Raw genomic sequence first — 12,789 nt, 5'->3', positions numbered from 1 at the left:
TAGCTTTGTGGGAATTTTTGAAATCAGGAACTGAGTCTTATAACTTCGTTCTTTTTAAAAGCTGTTTTGATTATTCTGGGTCCATTGCATTCCATATGAATTTTAAAATCAGCTTGTCAATTTCTGTGAAAAACAAAACAAAGCAAAACAAAGCAACAGCTAGGTTTTCAATAGGGTTTTTTTGTGGTTGCCCCTTATCAAATTGAGGAAGTTCCTTTCCATTCCTAGCTTCCCGAGTGTTTTCATAATGAAAGTGTGTTGAATTTTGCCAAATGCTTTTTCTGCAACTATTGGGATGATCATATGGCTTTTCTCATTTATTTTATTAAAATTGTGTAATATATTAATTGATCTTTTATATTGAACCAATCTTTGCATTTCTGGGATGAATCCCAGATAGTTATGGTATATAATTCTTTTTATATTCTGCTGGATTTGGTTTGCTAAATTTTGTCAAGGGTTTTTGCATCTATAGTCATAAGGAATGTTGGTCTCTATTTTTTTTTTTTCTTTGTAATGTCTTTGTCTAGTTTTGGTCTTAGGGGAATATATGAGTTCAGAGGTGTTCCCTCCCCTTCTATTTTCTTTTGGAAGAGTTGGTTCTAATTCTTCTTTAAACATTTGCTAGAACTCTTCAGTGAAACCATCTAGTTCTGTACTTTTCTTTGTGAGAATTTTTTGATTATTAATTCCATCTCCATTCTGGTTATAAGTCTATTCAGGTTTTCTATTTCTTCTTGAATCAGTTTTAATAATGTGTTTCTTTCTATGAATTTGTCCATTTCATCTAGGTTATCTGATTTATTGACATATAATTGTTCATAGTATTCCCTTATAGTCCTTTTTATTTCTGTACTGTCAGTAGTAATGTCCCTTTTTTATTCATTACTTTTGTGATTTAAGTCTTCTCTCTTCTTTTCTTGGTTAGTCTTACTAAAGGTTTGTCAATTTCATTGATCTTTCCAAAGAAATATCTTTTTGTTTTATTGATTTTTTTCTATTATTTCTCTATCTTCTGTTTCATTTAATCATTATTTTCTCCCTTCTGTTTTTTGTTTTTTTATTTTATTTTCTGTTTTTTTTATTTTCTTCCTTCTGTTATTCAGGTTTAGTTTCCCTTTCCCCTCCTCCTCCTCCTCCAACTCTTCTCCTCCTCCTCCTTCTCTTTCTTCTTCTGTCGACTTTTGAAGTAGAAGTTCAGGTAATTCATTTGGAATCTTTTTTCTTTTTTAATATAGACGTTTATAGTCATTAATTTCCTTCTCAGCACTGTTTTAGCTACATACCATAACTTTTGCTACATTGTGGTTTTGTTTTCATTCATACCAAGGTGTTTTCTAATTTCTCCTATGATTTCTTTTATGACCAATTAATTATTTAGGAGTATGCTATTTAATTAGCTCATATTTGTGAACTTCCCAAATTTCCTTCAATTACTGATTTCTAATTTTATTCCATGGTAGTCAGAGAACATACCTTATATGCCTTCAATCCCTTTAAATTTATTGAAACTTGTTTGATGGCCTAATATGTGATCTATTTTTGAAAAATGTTGCATGTCCACCTGAGAAGAATTTATAAGAAAAATAATAGATGTTTTTATGCTTTGGGGAATGATCCTGAAGGAGGCAAGAGAAGTGATGTTGAACAAAAGAGAGGAGAGAATTGTCTGTGCAATGGCCTTGGCCAGACCCAAGGAGAGGGAGTGGAGTTCACAAATGGAAGTACTGATTTTAGCCAGAAGCACAGAAGTTTACCTATGGGAACAGGAGGGGAGGCAGAGAATGTGGGGGCAGATCCTGGTGGATGGCAGGTGGGGCAGGGCAGACTAAGGAAGTTCTTTTCATTATCTCAATAAATGGGCAGCAAGGTCAACAGGAAAGAATAAGGATGAGAAGAAATGGAGGTTTCAGGAGAGAGCAGAAGATGCAAACTAGCCATTCTGGAGAGGGGAGAATCAATGGACTAAAGACCTGGTGGGTCCTTGCCTGGAAGTATTAAAGCCCCATTGGAAGATCATAGTGAGCTTGGTTGTATGTTTTCCTCCAGCTTTGTTTAGCTTCACTGGGACAGTCAAGGAACTGAGAGTTCCGGTGCTTGGAAGGATCAGACACAAATGTGTTACAAGCATCACAAATTCAGACTGGATGTAGGGGGGAAAGCAACAGTGAGCCAGGAGCCCAGATCACTGGGAAATGAGGGGAAGGAGCCAGAAATCAATGAAGACAGTAGAAATTCGTATCTGATGACAGTTAAGTCCAAACCTGAGAGGTTTCAGGAAGAGGGGAGGGAGAAGGGTCTACATGTGACAATAAGGATGTAAGAGGACACTTGGCCACCTCCAGACCCCTCAGTACAAGGGTGGTAAGAGGACCAACAGCTTCCACCTGAGAGGGCAGCAGGGGCAGCAGAATCCCAAGGGGGAGCTGGGTTCCTGGTCGCATGTGTGGGCAAAGGGAATGTCCAGGGAAGAAGTCAAGATATGGAGATATTTTTGTTAATAACCCAATCCCAGAGGGCACAATGGAAGGTTTTTAGGAGTCAGGGATGAGTGGGAGAAGGGGACTGAATAGGGCATGATAGAGCCTTTTGGAGATCAGTGACCCAAGAAGAGGTGTGACCTGGGAGTCTGGAGTCCAAGTGGTGACTGAGAACACAAGGACGAATGGGCTCATAAGATCAGTCATGGAGCTCAAAGCAGATCGTGGTGGTGAGGTAGGAGTGCTGGGGTAGGCAGGCCCGGGTGTTAGGGGCTCCTTCTTTACCCTTAAAGGTACATGTTACCCACACACATGTTGCTGGCAAAGGAGGAATCTAACTGAGCGGCTGGAGCATTGGAGCAAGACCCAAACCCCTCCCTCCCTGGCTGTCACCTGCTAGCCATGTAGAGCCATCCACCCTCTCTGTGACCTAGTTTCCTCATCCACAGAATAGAAATAAACTCTATTTCCTAGGTGTGTGTGGTGGGAAGTAAGTGACTAAGCCATGACAACATTCAACAAATAGTAGTTCCTGTGAGAGCCCCAGGCTAAGGTTCACTCGGAGCCAGATGCCACTGGACTTCCCAGTCACATGAACCAACAAACTCCCTTTCCTCATGGGCTGTGCAAGCTTGAGTTGAGTTTTCTGACTCCTATGACCAAAAGATTCCTGGCACAGACACAATTTTCATCTCCATTAAGTAGACGAGGAAGCTAAGAATTAGGTTAACCTGGCTCCTCAAAGTTCTGCATCTCCAACTTACACACAACTAACGAATCATTGAACATTACATCAAAAACTAATGATGGGCTGTATCTTGGCTTACTGACTCTAAATAAAAAATAAATTAAAAATAAAAAAAAATAAATGCAGTTCTGTCTGTCCTGCCAATCTGCTCAAAGATAGCCATCCTACCATGACTCAAAGCCCAGGTGCCCAGGAGACTCTAATGTGTAGTCGAGTGTCTTCCTCCCAGGAAGACTCTGCAAAGGCCAGGACTGGACATTGTGGAGAAAAGAGAGGCTGGTTTGGCTGCCTCTTAACCTTGGGCTGATCACTCTGCAGAACAGAGTGTACGGTCACAGACAATGCCTAGGAGGACTAATTTTCACACGGCCCAGTGATCCAGATCCCACGTCTGTGCTCCCTGGAATGTGGTGAGCCGAGGACAAGTGGAGAGGTGTTCCCAGACAGGCACACATCGTCCCAGGCTCCTGGATCCAGGACAGTGTGAGTCGAAGGAGGCGAGAGCCCATGGGCTTCTTTTCAAGCAAGGAATTCCACATTGCACGTCCACTCTCCCTCCCCTCTGTATTTACCAAGTTTTCTTCTATTATTCTATCTCCATGTCTCTTCTTCTTTTTGTCTACATCTCCTCTTTGTACAAACATTTTGGAATTATTTTTATATATTATATATGTATATGTATATGTGTATGTGTATATGTATATGTATATAAATGAAATATAAATCCAAAGATGGAACATCAGACCTCAGGACTAAATAAACCATAAACTAGGATAAGAAATGTACCCTAAGGAGATGGGGATGGGCTGCAGCAGCACCACATGATAAGTAGGATATTTCACCACGGCTAAGGTTGAGCTTCCTGGCAGCCAAAGCAAAAATGGGAAGCTACAATATATAATTTGGAATATCTAAGTAGTGTGGACAGACAATCTGCCCTCAGATGAAACAAAGGTTTTTCCAGCGCTTAGCCAAAAAGAACATTTTTCACGTGTGTGTGTGTGTGTATATATAGGTGTCACTGACTGACACCGAGTAGTGTCAGACACAGGTGTCCCCGGCCACATCCCTGAATGTCCATGCAGTAGTAGTTTTATAAGCCTATTTGTTAGAGTGTTCTTTGGGGGAAAAAAAAGCCAACAAAATAGTCCCAAGTACAACTCAGTGAGAGTCTTTAGAAAACATGGAGGCAAATGCAATTTTCTGGTGACTTAGTTGGATCCAACAGCATTTCCCAAACTGTTTCTCAGTACCCCCAAAATTTTATGTGGCAATGAAAAGTACTCTATAGGAAACTGGTTCCACAGTCAGAGAAGTTCAAGATAAAATCTGGATTAAATAAAATCAAGCAGGTTAACAATGGGATTTCAAAGAGCTTTTAACACTCCAGCATCCATGTGAATCTCCAAGTTCAGGTAAAGGACGCATTCTCTCCCATGTTTGTCTCTGGAACCTTCTTCTCCACCCACCCACATTTTTCCAGGAGTACCTTTTAAGAAGCTCACAGAAAGCTAGAGTTGCATGGACATGGTATGAAATATTAAGATCTGGAAGAATGGGTGAACTAAACTCCAACTAAAATATCTCTCAGCCAGGTGTTTAGTAGAGTTGGCCCATTGGTAGTCTAAGGCCATGGCGTCCAACTGGGACCAGACTTCCAGTGCTCTGTTATTCTGGTGATGTAATAAGAACACCTCTTCCTCCAACCCCTCTTTTCCTGGACTCATCTTCTGTATCTTCTCAGTTCACACAACTGGAGGTCACAGGAAAGAGGTTGCAGAAGACAAAGACAAGGACCTTTCGGAACCCAGGAGACGCTCCACCTCCACCACGTGAGGACAGACGGGCTCCCCTCAGGGCCCGGCCACATGCAAAGGGTGGGGTTTCCTTTGCCCATGGCTTAGCTCCATGGAGCTGAGGGAGCAGTTAAGGGGCTGGGGTCTCAGGACTAGACCCCAGGAGGTAGACAGAGGGGATCAAGGAAGAATTCCAAGTTGAAGTCTGAACTAGAGCCAGGCAAAGAGATAAGAAGTGAGAGGGACTGGAAAGTAATTTCAGAGGTGGCATTGGGAAATGGATCTAGACCCTAGAATTACTGTGAATTCAAAGAAAATGTGGCCTTAGGGTTCGTTACCTGATTTCTGAAACCTCAGGGAGAGAGGCACGGTGATGATTCTGAATTGGTCAAAAGTGGCTTCATCTACAGCCCATCAGCTGACAGTTCCAGGCTTTGGGGCTTAAAGCAGGGCCATCGACAACTCAACATAGATCTGGGTTTGGGACCTGACCTGCCAGATGCTCCCCAGCCGAAAAGGCTTCTAGAGAAATCATGTACATATGGAAACTTTGAAAGGGCCAGACACAAAAAACACATGTCTGGGGATGTACATCCCAGGATTGCTGATAATGCTGGAAAATGGGAAAGCCTAGACATGGTCCTCATGGGAACTGATTCATGAAAATACGGTACATTCGTGAGACAAAATATCCCACCCCCTTCAGGAATGTTTGAAGTATGTGTATTAATATGGAAAGAAATGCATGATAAACTCATAGGTAAAAATACAGGTTATCAAAATATAAATAAATAACAGCGTCCCCTTGTAATGGGCAAACACTTTCTTTGTAGAAGTATGCACAGACAGAAGTCTGAAAGGAGATCTCGAAACTGGTTTTCTGTGGGCTGTGAGACTGCTGATTACTGATATTCTTTTTCTTTTTGTTCATCAGCAATTTCCTTTTCTATAAATAAACATGGATTTTCTTCACGTAATTATTTTTTAAAAACAGTAAAAGAAAGCAAAGCACAGTTTCGAATGTCCCGCAGTGGGTGCTTTGTCTCTCCCTCTCCTCTGTACTTGATCTTCATCATGTTGATACTGTGACTTTGTTCCAAATGCTATTCTTCTGTCTCCTCTAGCAGACTGTCCTCAGACCACAGATGCTTGGGGATGGGAGAGGAAGGGGGGCGGGGGGGCGGGGGAGGTGTAGGGGGCAGGGTCCTGATGTGCACAGAGGCAGGAATTCTAGAATAAGGCTGTGAGCTGAGACACCAGCCAGCTCAGGGCAGAGAGGACCGAAGACGATGGGGCATCTGACTGGGGCACAGTGCTTGGTGGACGCTGGAATGTGGAGCGACCGTGCGTTGGCCAAAATCAGAGGCCAGGCATGGATCAAACACTTTAACCTCATGACGTTGCTGTTTTCTCACTCCTCCCCTGGTGAACTTGAGACAGGCCTTAAGCTCAGATCAGCAATGTCTTTGCAGGGTGTCGGTCCGTGGTTACCAGCACGACGTGCCCAGGGGGTCCATCGGGAGAACTAGCTCTGGCTTCCCCACTGGAGTGGACTATGGAAGTCTATCTCCCTCGAGGCTGTACTTCTCAAGCTCCGTAGAGCCACAGGGTTGAAGGAAGCCACTGGACAGAAGAAAATGCACTTTAAAGGGGGGGAAATAAAAGACTTTACAAAGAACAAATGAGTTCATATTTGTACAGCAATTAAAAAACAAATATATTTTGTTTGAAGATGTGGAAGGACTCGAAGGTTTCAAATTTTCTTATTACAGCAAACACAAACATAACACAGAGCAGAATTGAGAATCCGAGATGAATTTGCATGTTACGTCTCTGGAGACATTTTGTACTTCCCTTGAGACAGTGCTGATTCAGGCTACGCTCCAGATCCCTGCACATATACACTCCTCCTTGAAAGGCACCAGCTAACCAGATCACAAACCATCTTATCTCCATGTCCCTGGGAGAGATCAATGACATCGAGGTCGGTTACAAAGCAAGGTGCCTACCTTACTGAGTCTTCCCTGAGCAGTCAGATGGAGGTGGGGGGCTTAAGCACTGTCTCCCACAATTTCCTACAATGTTAATGTCTCCGTTTGACCAAATTAAAATCAGAGCCTCAATGAAGCTGAAATGACTTGCCTAAGGTCACACGGCTAGTCAAGTGACAAGCGCCGGATGTCCAGTTTAAAGCCAGTGCTGATGCTAGATCATTAAGCCAAAGCACCTTTAAGAAACAAAGTACTGGGGCACCTGTGAGGTTCAGTGGGTTAAGCGTCCGACCATTGATCTCAGCTCAGGTCTTGATCTCAGGGTTATGAGTTCAAGCCCTGCATTGCCCTACTAAAAATAAATAAATAAATAAATAAATTCCCAAACTACCATGGCAGGATGCAAGAAACACGATGGAATGTGCTGTGAAAAGCCATCATTCTCAGGAGCAGTAGTCAAAGGAACTTCCATGTTCTACTTTTTATTTTCCAGTAATATTTGAGCTGTTACAACCAATATATTTTCCTTTTATTTAAAACATTATTTATTTATTTATTTAAGAAAGAGAGAGAGAGAGAGAGAGAGATAATAAGCAAGAGAGAGCATGAGCAGGGTGAGGGGCAGAGGGAGAAGCAGGCTGTCCGCTGAGCAGGGAGCCATATGTGGGGCTCCATCCAGGGACTCTGGGATCACAACCCCAGTTGAAGGCAGACGCTTAACTGACTGAGCCACCCAGACGCCCCGTAATAAATTTTCTTAATGATGGTTGCCCAGTGATATCAAATTTTCCTCTTTAGACACGACCCATAAATAGTTTCCCTTGGTCTGATGACAAGCTCACCCAGCAAGCGACCTTCTTGATTATTTCGCTTTCCCTAGAGCTGGCTAGAAGAGGTGTGGGGGCGGGGAGGAGCACTAGCCATGCTGACGTCACTGTGTTGTCCGCCTGATTTTCTATTTCTCATTATAAAAGAATACAGCTCAACAAATTTTTTCTCCTCCATCCCCAACCCTTCCCAGGGTTTAGCAGACACAGAAGAGTAGTATTTGATGTGAGTCAAAGCAGCGAAAAGACAGATTCCCTTTGAGCATGGGAACACACAGGCATTCGTTCACTCTTGGCCATGTACGGGTTGATCGTCTTGTGATGCTTGACCCTGCGTCTGACAGCAAGTAAAGGCTTCATCTTCATCTCTTTTCTTCATCTCTTGCTATGTTACTCGGAAGACTTTCTCATGCAAGGGACAGAAATCCAGCTTGAGCTGGCTGAAGAATGAAAACAGGGGTGGGTTTCATAGATTAATATAACTAAAAAATCTGAAGATAGAGCTCTTGCTGCAGGTATGGCTAGATCCAGGCGTTCAAATAATGTTATGAGGGCTGTTTCTGACTCTCTTCTCATCTTTCTTTTGCGCTCGCCTTACTCTCAGACAGGCTCTCTGACCCGGTGGTCCTAGCAGGCCCAGGGGCCCATCCTCCAGTTTGGAAACCTAGCAGTAAGGGAAGCTTCTCATCGGAAGTTCCAGAGTTGAATCTCATTGGCTTGGTTTAGATCACTTGCCTGGGTGGAAATCAACGGCTGCAGCCAATAGGACGGACGGAATACGCTGATGGGTTTTGCTGAATCTCATCCCCTTCCCCCTTCCTCAGAATGGGAACTACAGTGGTCAGCAATGGTTGCCTCAAAGAAAAACAGGACCGGCCCCTGGAGAAGGCAAGATGGATGCTGGGCATGGGGTAAAAACGGAAGCCCAGAGTCAGATCCGAGGCCCCCTTCAGCTTGACTTGGGGGAAAGCATTAGTGGGAAGAAACAACCGGTCAAGCTGAGGGCCAAGAAGAAACACCTTGGCAGAGGCGGAATTTGGGAACTGGATTTCCAAGACAGAAGCCCAGTCGGGGGTGGGGCAGGGTGGAGCAGGAGGGCAGTGCCTGCCCCTTGGGGTGGAGGAAAGAGCTGGATGGAAAGAGCTGGACCCTGTGTGGCCCTCAACAGGTGACATGAGCTGGAAAGGACCATTCGGCACGTCCTCCTGGAGTCAATGCAGCCGACGTGAGGCATGTTTTGAAGGAATGGACTGTGCCACCCCACGCTCCGATGGTCAAGGCAACGTAGGGGGATCCCGTTTTCTTAACTGCATGCTGCACACGTCCGTCAGTTCCCCGTGAGTCCTGCCAGGTGGATTCAGCCGCCTGGAGGCCATGTGAACTGGTGAGACTGAGTTCCTGGGAACCTGACCTTGGGTCCTGGCAGATTCCACCGGGCCCTGGCCCCATGGGAGTCCGTCCACCTGGGAGGCTGTCAGCCGGCCTGCCCTGACCACACCCCGTCTTTGCTCCCGGGCCTCATAGCGCCTCGATTACAGGCTGTGGTGGGACCCCAGGAGACCACCTGGCACAGGGCTTGGCTCACAGTAACCCCAAATAAAGGGCAGTGGCTCTTACGACCCCCAAGGACATATGTTCCCCACGCCCAAAAATAACACCTGTCATTGGATAGGTGCAGGCAAAGCAGGCCCCAAGGGTGATGCTCGTGACTCCGTAGCTGTCCGTACAGCTGCTGGGACAAGGAAGCACCTGGCTACAGTAGCAGGTACAAGAGAGACCCATGAGCAGTTTGGGTTTGGGTTTTTCTGTGTGGGCCCGGGCTTTCTTCCCATGCCCCACCACCCCTTGCCACTCACTCAGTTGTTTTTTTTTCCCCCTTCATGTCTCTTTTACACGAGGTCACCTGTCAGCAAATGTGCTCAAAGCACAAAACTGTTGTCCACCCATCTTGACCTCTGGAAGGTTTTGTCTGAAATCTGGCTAGGGGTGGGATTTCTCAAAGTGGGTTCTCCCGGCCACCCTCATCAACATCAGGATCAGAGATGTCTGTTAACTGTGACCAGAGGTTCTTAAATCCCACCTAGACTTGCCAGAGGATTGCAGTCTTTGGGTTTGGGGCCTAGAGATCTGCATTTTTTAAAGGCTCCAGGGGTCAGGAGAGGGTGGGGATCCTTATGCATCTGAGAGCTCATCAGGTACCATCTTGCTGAGGCTCCTGAGACACCTGGTCCCAACCGGAAAATCCTGACTCACAGTTCCGGCCCTGCCCCCTCCGGCCTTCCTATCAGGCAACTCAAGGTCCCCAGGCTCACGAGTTACTGATTAACCCTAGGTTTCCAGAAAATAAATAATAATAACTCGGGAGAAGACATAAGCCAAGAGCCAAGCTGAGCAGCCCCAGGAGAAGGGGTGATAAACGGCTGCTGTCACCAGGCGCCTGACGAGGAGGCGAGGGAGGCTGAGACGCCCGGCCCGAGGCCAGACAGCATCCAGGTCCCAGCGGCGCCGGCGGTCGCCCTTCGTCCACGCCCAGGCCCCGAGTTGCCTGGTCCTGCTGACTCCGAGCCCAGAATGGCTTGTGCAGACATCCTGCATTCGCGGGTCCCAGAGCAGCCCCAGCCCATCTCCGCAAGAGCCACATCCCCCTCCGCCAAGGCCGCAGGCCCGACAAGGGGGCACTGGGGCTCCGCGGATGGCGACTTGGAGTGCTTGGTGTGCCGGGAGCCCTACAGCTGTAACCGGCCGGCCAAGCTGCTGGGCTGCCAGCACTCCTTCTGTGCCGTCTGCCTCAAGCTCCTGCTGTGTGTCCAGGACAACACCTGGTCCGTCACCTGCCCCTTGTGCCGCCAGGCCACCTCTGTCCCCGGGGGCCTCATCTGCAGCCTGCGCGACCAGGAGGCCGTGGTGGGGCTACTGGGCCGGCCGTGGCCGGAGGTGCGGCTGTGTCCGCAGAGACTGGCAGATTCCGCCCCCTTGGCGGCAGGGCACCCCGGCGTTGCAGGAGAGGATGAGCAGGACGAGGCGAACGCCAACCGCGTGGCCGCCCGGCGCCTGGCCGTGCACTTGATCCTGCTGGTCTTGCTCATTGTCCTCATTCTGCCCTTTGTCTACCCGGGCGTCATCCAGTGGGTGCTTGCCTTGGTGATCGCCTTTGCCCTGCTACTGTCCTTGGTCTTCTGCTGTCACGCCAGCAGCCAGGGCAGCTGCTGTCCCTCCCCCGGGACTGTTTTCTGCCGAGGACGGAAACACAGCGAGATCTCTTCCATCGCCTAAGCACGCCCTGAAGAGACGGCACCTGCTGCCTCTTGGGCCCTGTTAGGCTCACAGCGACCAGGTGAAGGGACCCTGAACGAAGGCTGCTTCCCTTGGAGGATTAAATACCCGTTGGACTTGCGAGCCAAAGCCGGGTTGTGTTGGGTCCAGAACTATGTGCCTGGGTGTTAGACTTAACGTCTGCCCGGGACACAGCGCATCTAAACCGCCCGGGGTCTTAGAGGGGGCGCAGATTCCCTGACCGCCGCAAGGGGCCCGGTTTCCTCTTACTCTAATGCTCCTGGGTTTTCTTTGTATACGTTGATGAACTTACTGCAAAACAAATAGAACCAAGACTCCTTTTTTTGCAACTTATGTAGGTGGTTTTATTTTCTCGCTTTGTTTTGGTTCAGTCTTTTGTGTTTTGAGGCAGTTTGTTTAGATCTGTGACTCTGACACATTTTCCTCCTGGGAAGTGGGAGGTGTGTCCTCCCCCCCCACCCCCACCCCGGGAAGCCCTCCTGTGCTGTCCAGCTCCACGAAGGTCCTGGTGGTTTGGGTGTACCTGTGAGTTGCCTCCAGGGATGGAGGAGGGGAATTTGTGTGAAGGAGTGGCTCTGGGGCTGCTGGGGGTCCCACGTTCATTCAGCAGAGTTGGGGAGGGATGGAGAGCATGTAGGGGAGTCTGGGAATTGCTCCAGTACACCCACCGGATTGCCCAGGCCCATGTCATTGGGCTCTGGCTTCTCAGAGAATCTCAAGGTTACAAGGACTCCCCCAGCCCTCACCCAACAGCAGGTTCCAACGCTCATCAGATGCGCGGTCTCACGCTCAGTTTGGGTGTTGCTTTTCCTGTGTGATTGCATTTCAACTCCCATCTGAGCTCTTGTCATAAAGATAAGAGGCCCCATAAATGCAACAGTTCTTGACAATAACCCCACCTCTCCCGCCTCACCCTGACAGTCGCTGCCTTCTGAAAGCCTGCTCTAGAACATAGAGGAGGCTTCTCCCAGAGGGAGGTCTCAGCTAGAGGAGGGGCTTAGGGATCCAGGGGAGTGGAGGGTGGGAAACGACGCCTTGTTTCCCTCCAAAGGCCTCTTAATTGGGAAGCAGACTTGAAACCTCAGGGGGCTCACTGGGCACAATCCATTGTCCTTCCCCACCCCCACTTTGCCTCCTGGGAGGATGACAGGTGCACGCACATTGGGCATTTGTTCATGGCTATTATGCCTCTGTAAGAGAGGGATGACAGAAGTCAGCCACTGGAGCCCGAAGGGAGGACTCTGGCCCCGTGGGTATGTGCTGTCCAGCAAGATCATTTGCCTCTCTGTGTTTCATTTTTCCCTGGAATGAGCTCATTGGACTGGATTATTCCTAAGTCCCCCGAAGCCCAGGAGCGGCAGCATGGCTGGGCCCCTGAGCAGTGGACAGGAGTCACATCCCCTCTGAACTCACACAGAGAAAACTCAAAACATAAGGATGCATGCAAATCACCGTTCTTGCAATCTGGGTGCCTTCCTTTGTTTCTTGTAAAGGTATTTCCAGGGCAACTCTGGGATACCCGTGCTATTGTTACTCCTCGTGCTGGCAGTGTGTGTGAGTGTGAGTTCTTCAGGTGAGCTTGAAGAACACCCTGTCTTCCCATGATGAGCAAATGATGGAACTTGTTCTGCATTTCCTGAGCTGGCCTCGGGC

The 12,789-nt window shown here is 47.6% G+C and overlaps 1 protein-coding gene across 1 annotated transcript in view; it reads left to right on the top strand.

Annotated features, from left to right (window-relative positions):
- The window catches only part of RNF186 (ring finger protein 186), a 41,390-nt gene extending 30,210 nt beyond the window's left edge, over positions 1 to 11,180 (top strand). Inside the window, exons 2-3 of the mRNA XM_032864029.1 lie at positions 8,667 to 8,730; positions 10,276 to 11,180. Coding sequence (XP_032719920.1) covers positions 8,667 to 8,730; positions 10,276 to 11,115 — 904 coding nt within the window. The 3' untranslated portion in view covers positions 11,116 to 11,180. The remainder of the gene's footprint in view (positions 1 to 8,666; positions 8,731 to 10,275) is intronic.
- Positions 11,181 to 12,789: the final 1,609 nt, after the last annotated feature.

Source organism: Lontra canadensis, unplaced genomic scaffold (assembly GCF_010015895.1).
Source record: "Lontra canadensis isolate GAN:19392208 unplaced genomic scaffold, GSC_riverotter_1.0 scaffold25, whole genome shotgun sequence".
Lineage (NCBI taxonomy): Eukaryota > Metazoa > Chordata > Mammalia > Carnivora > Mustelidae > Lontra > Lontra canadensis.
The sequence above is the reverse complement of the archived record's forward strand: the minus strand, read 5'-3'. Positions and strand labels throughout refer to the sequence as shown.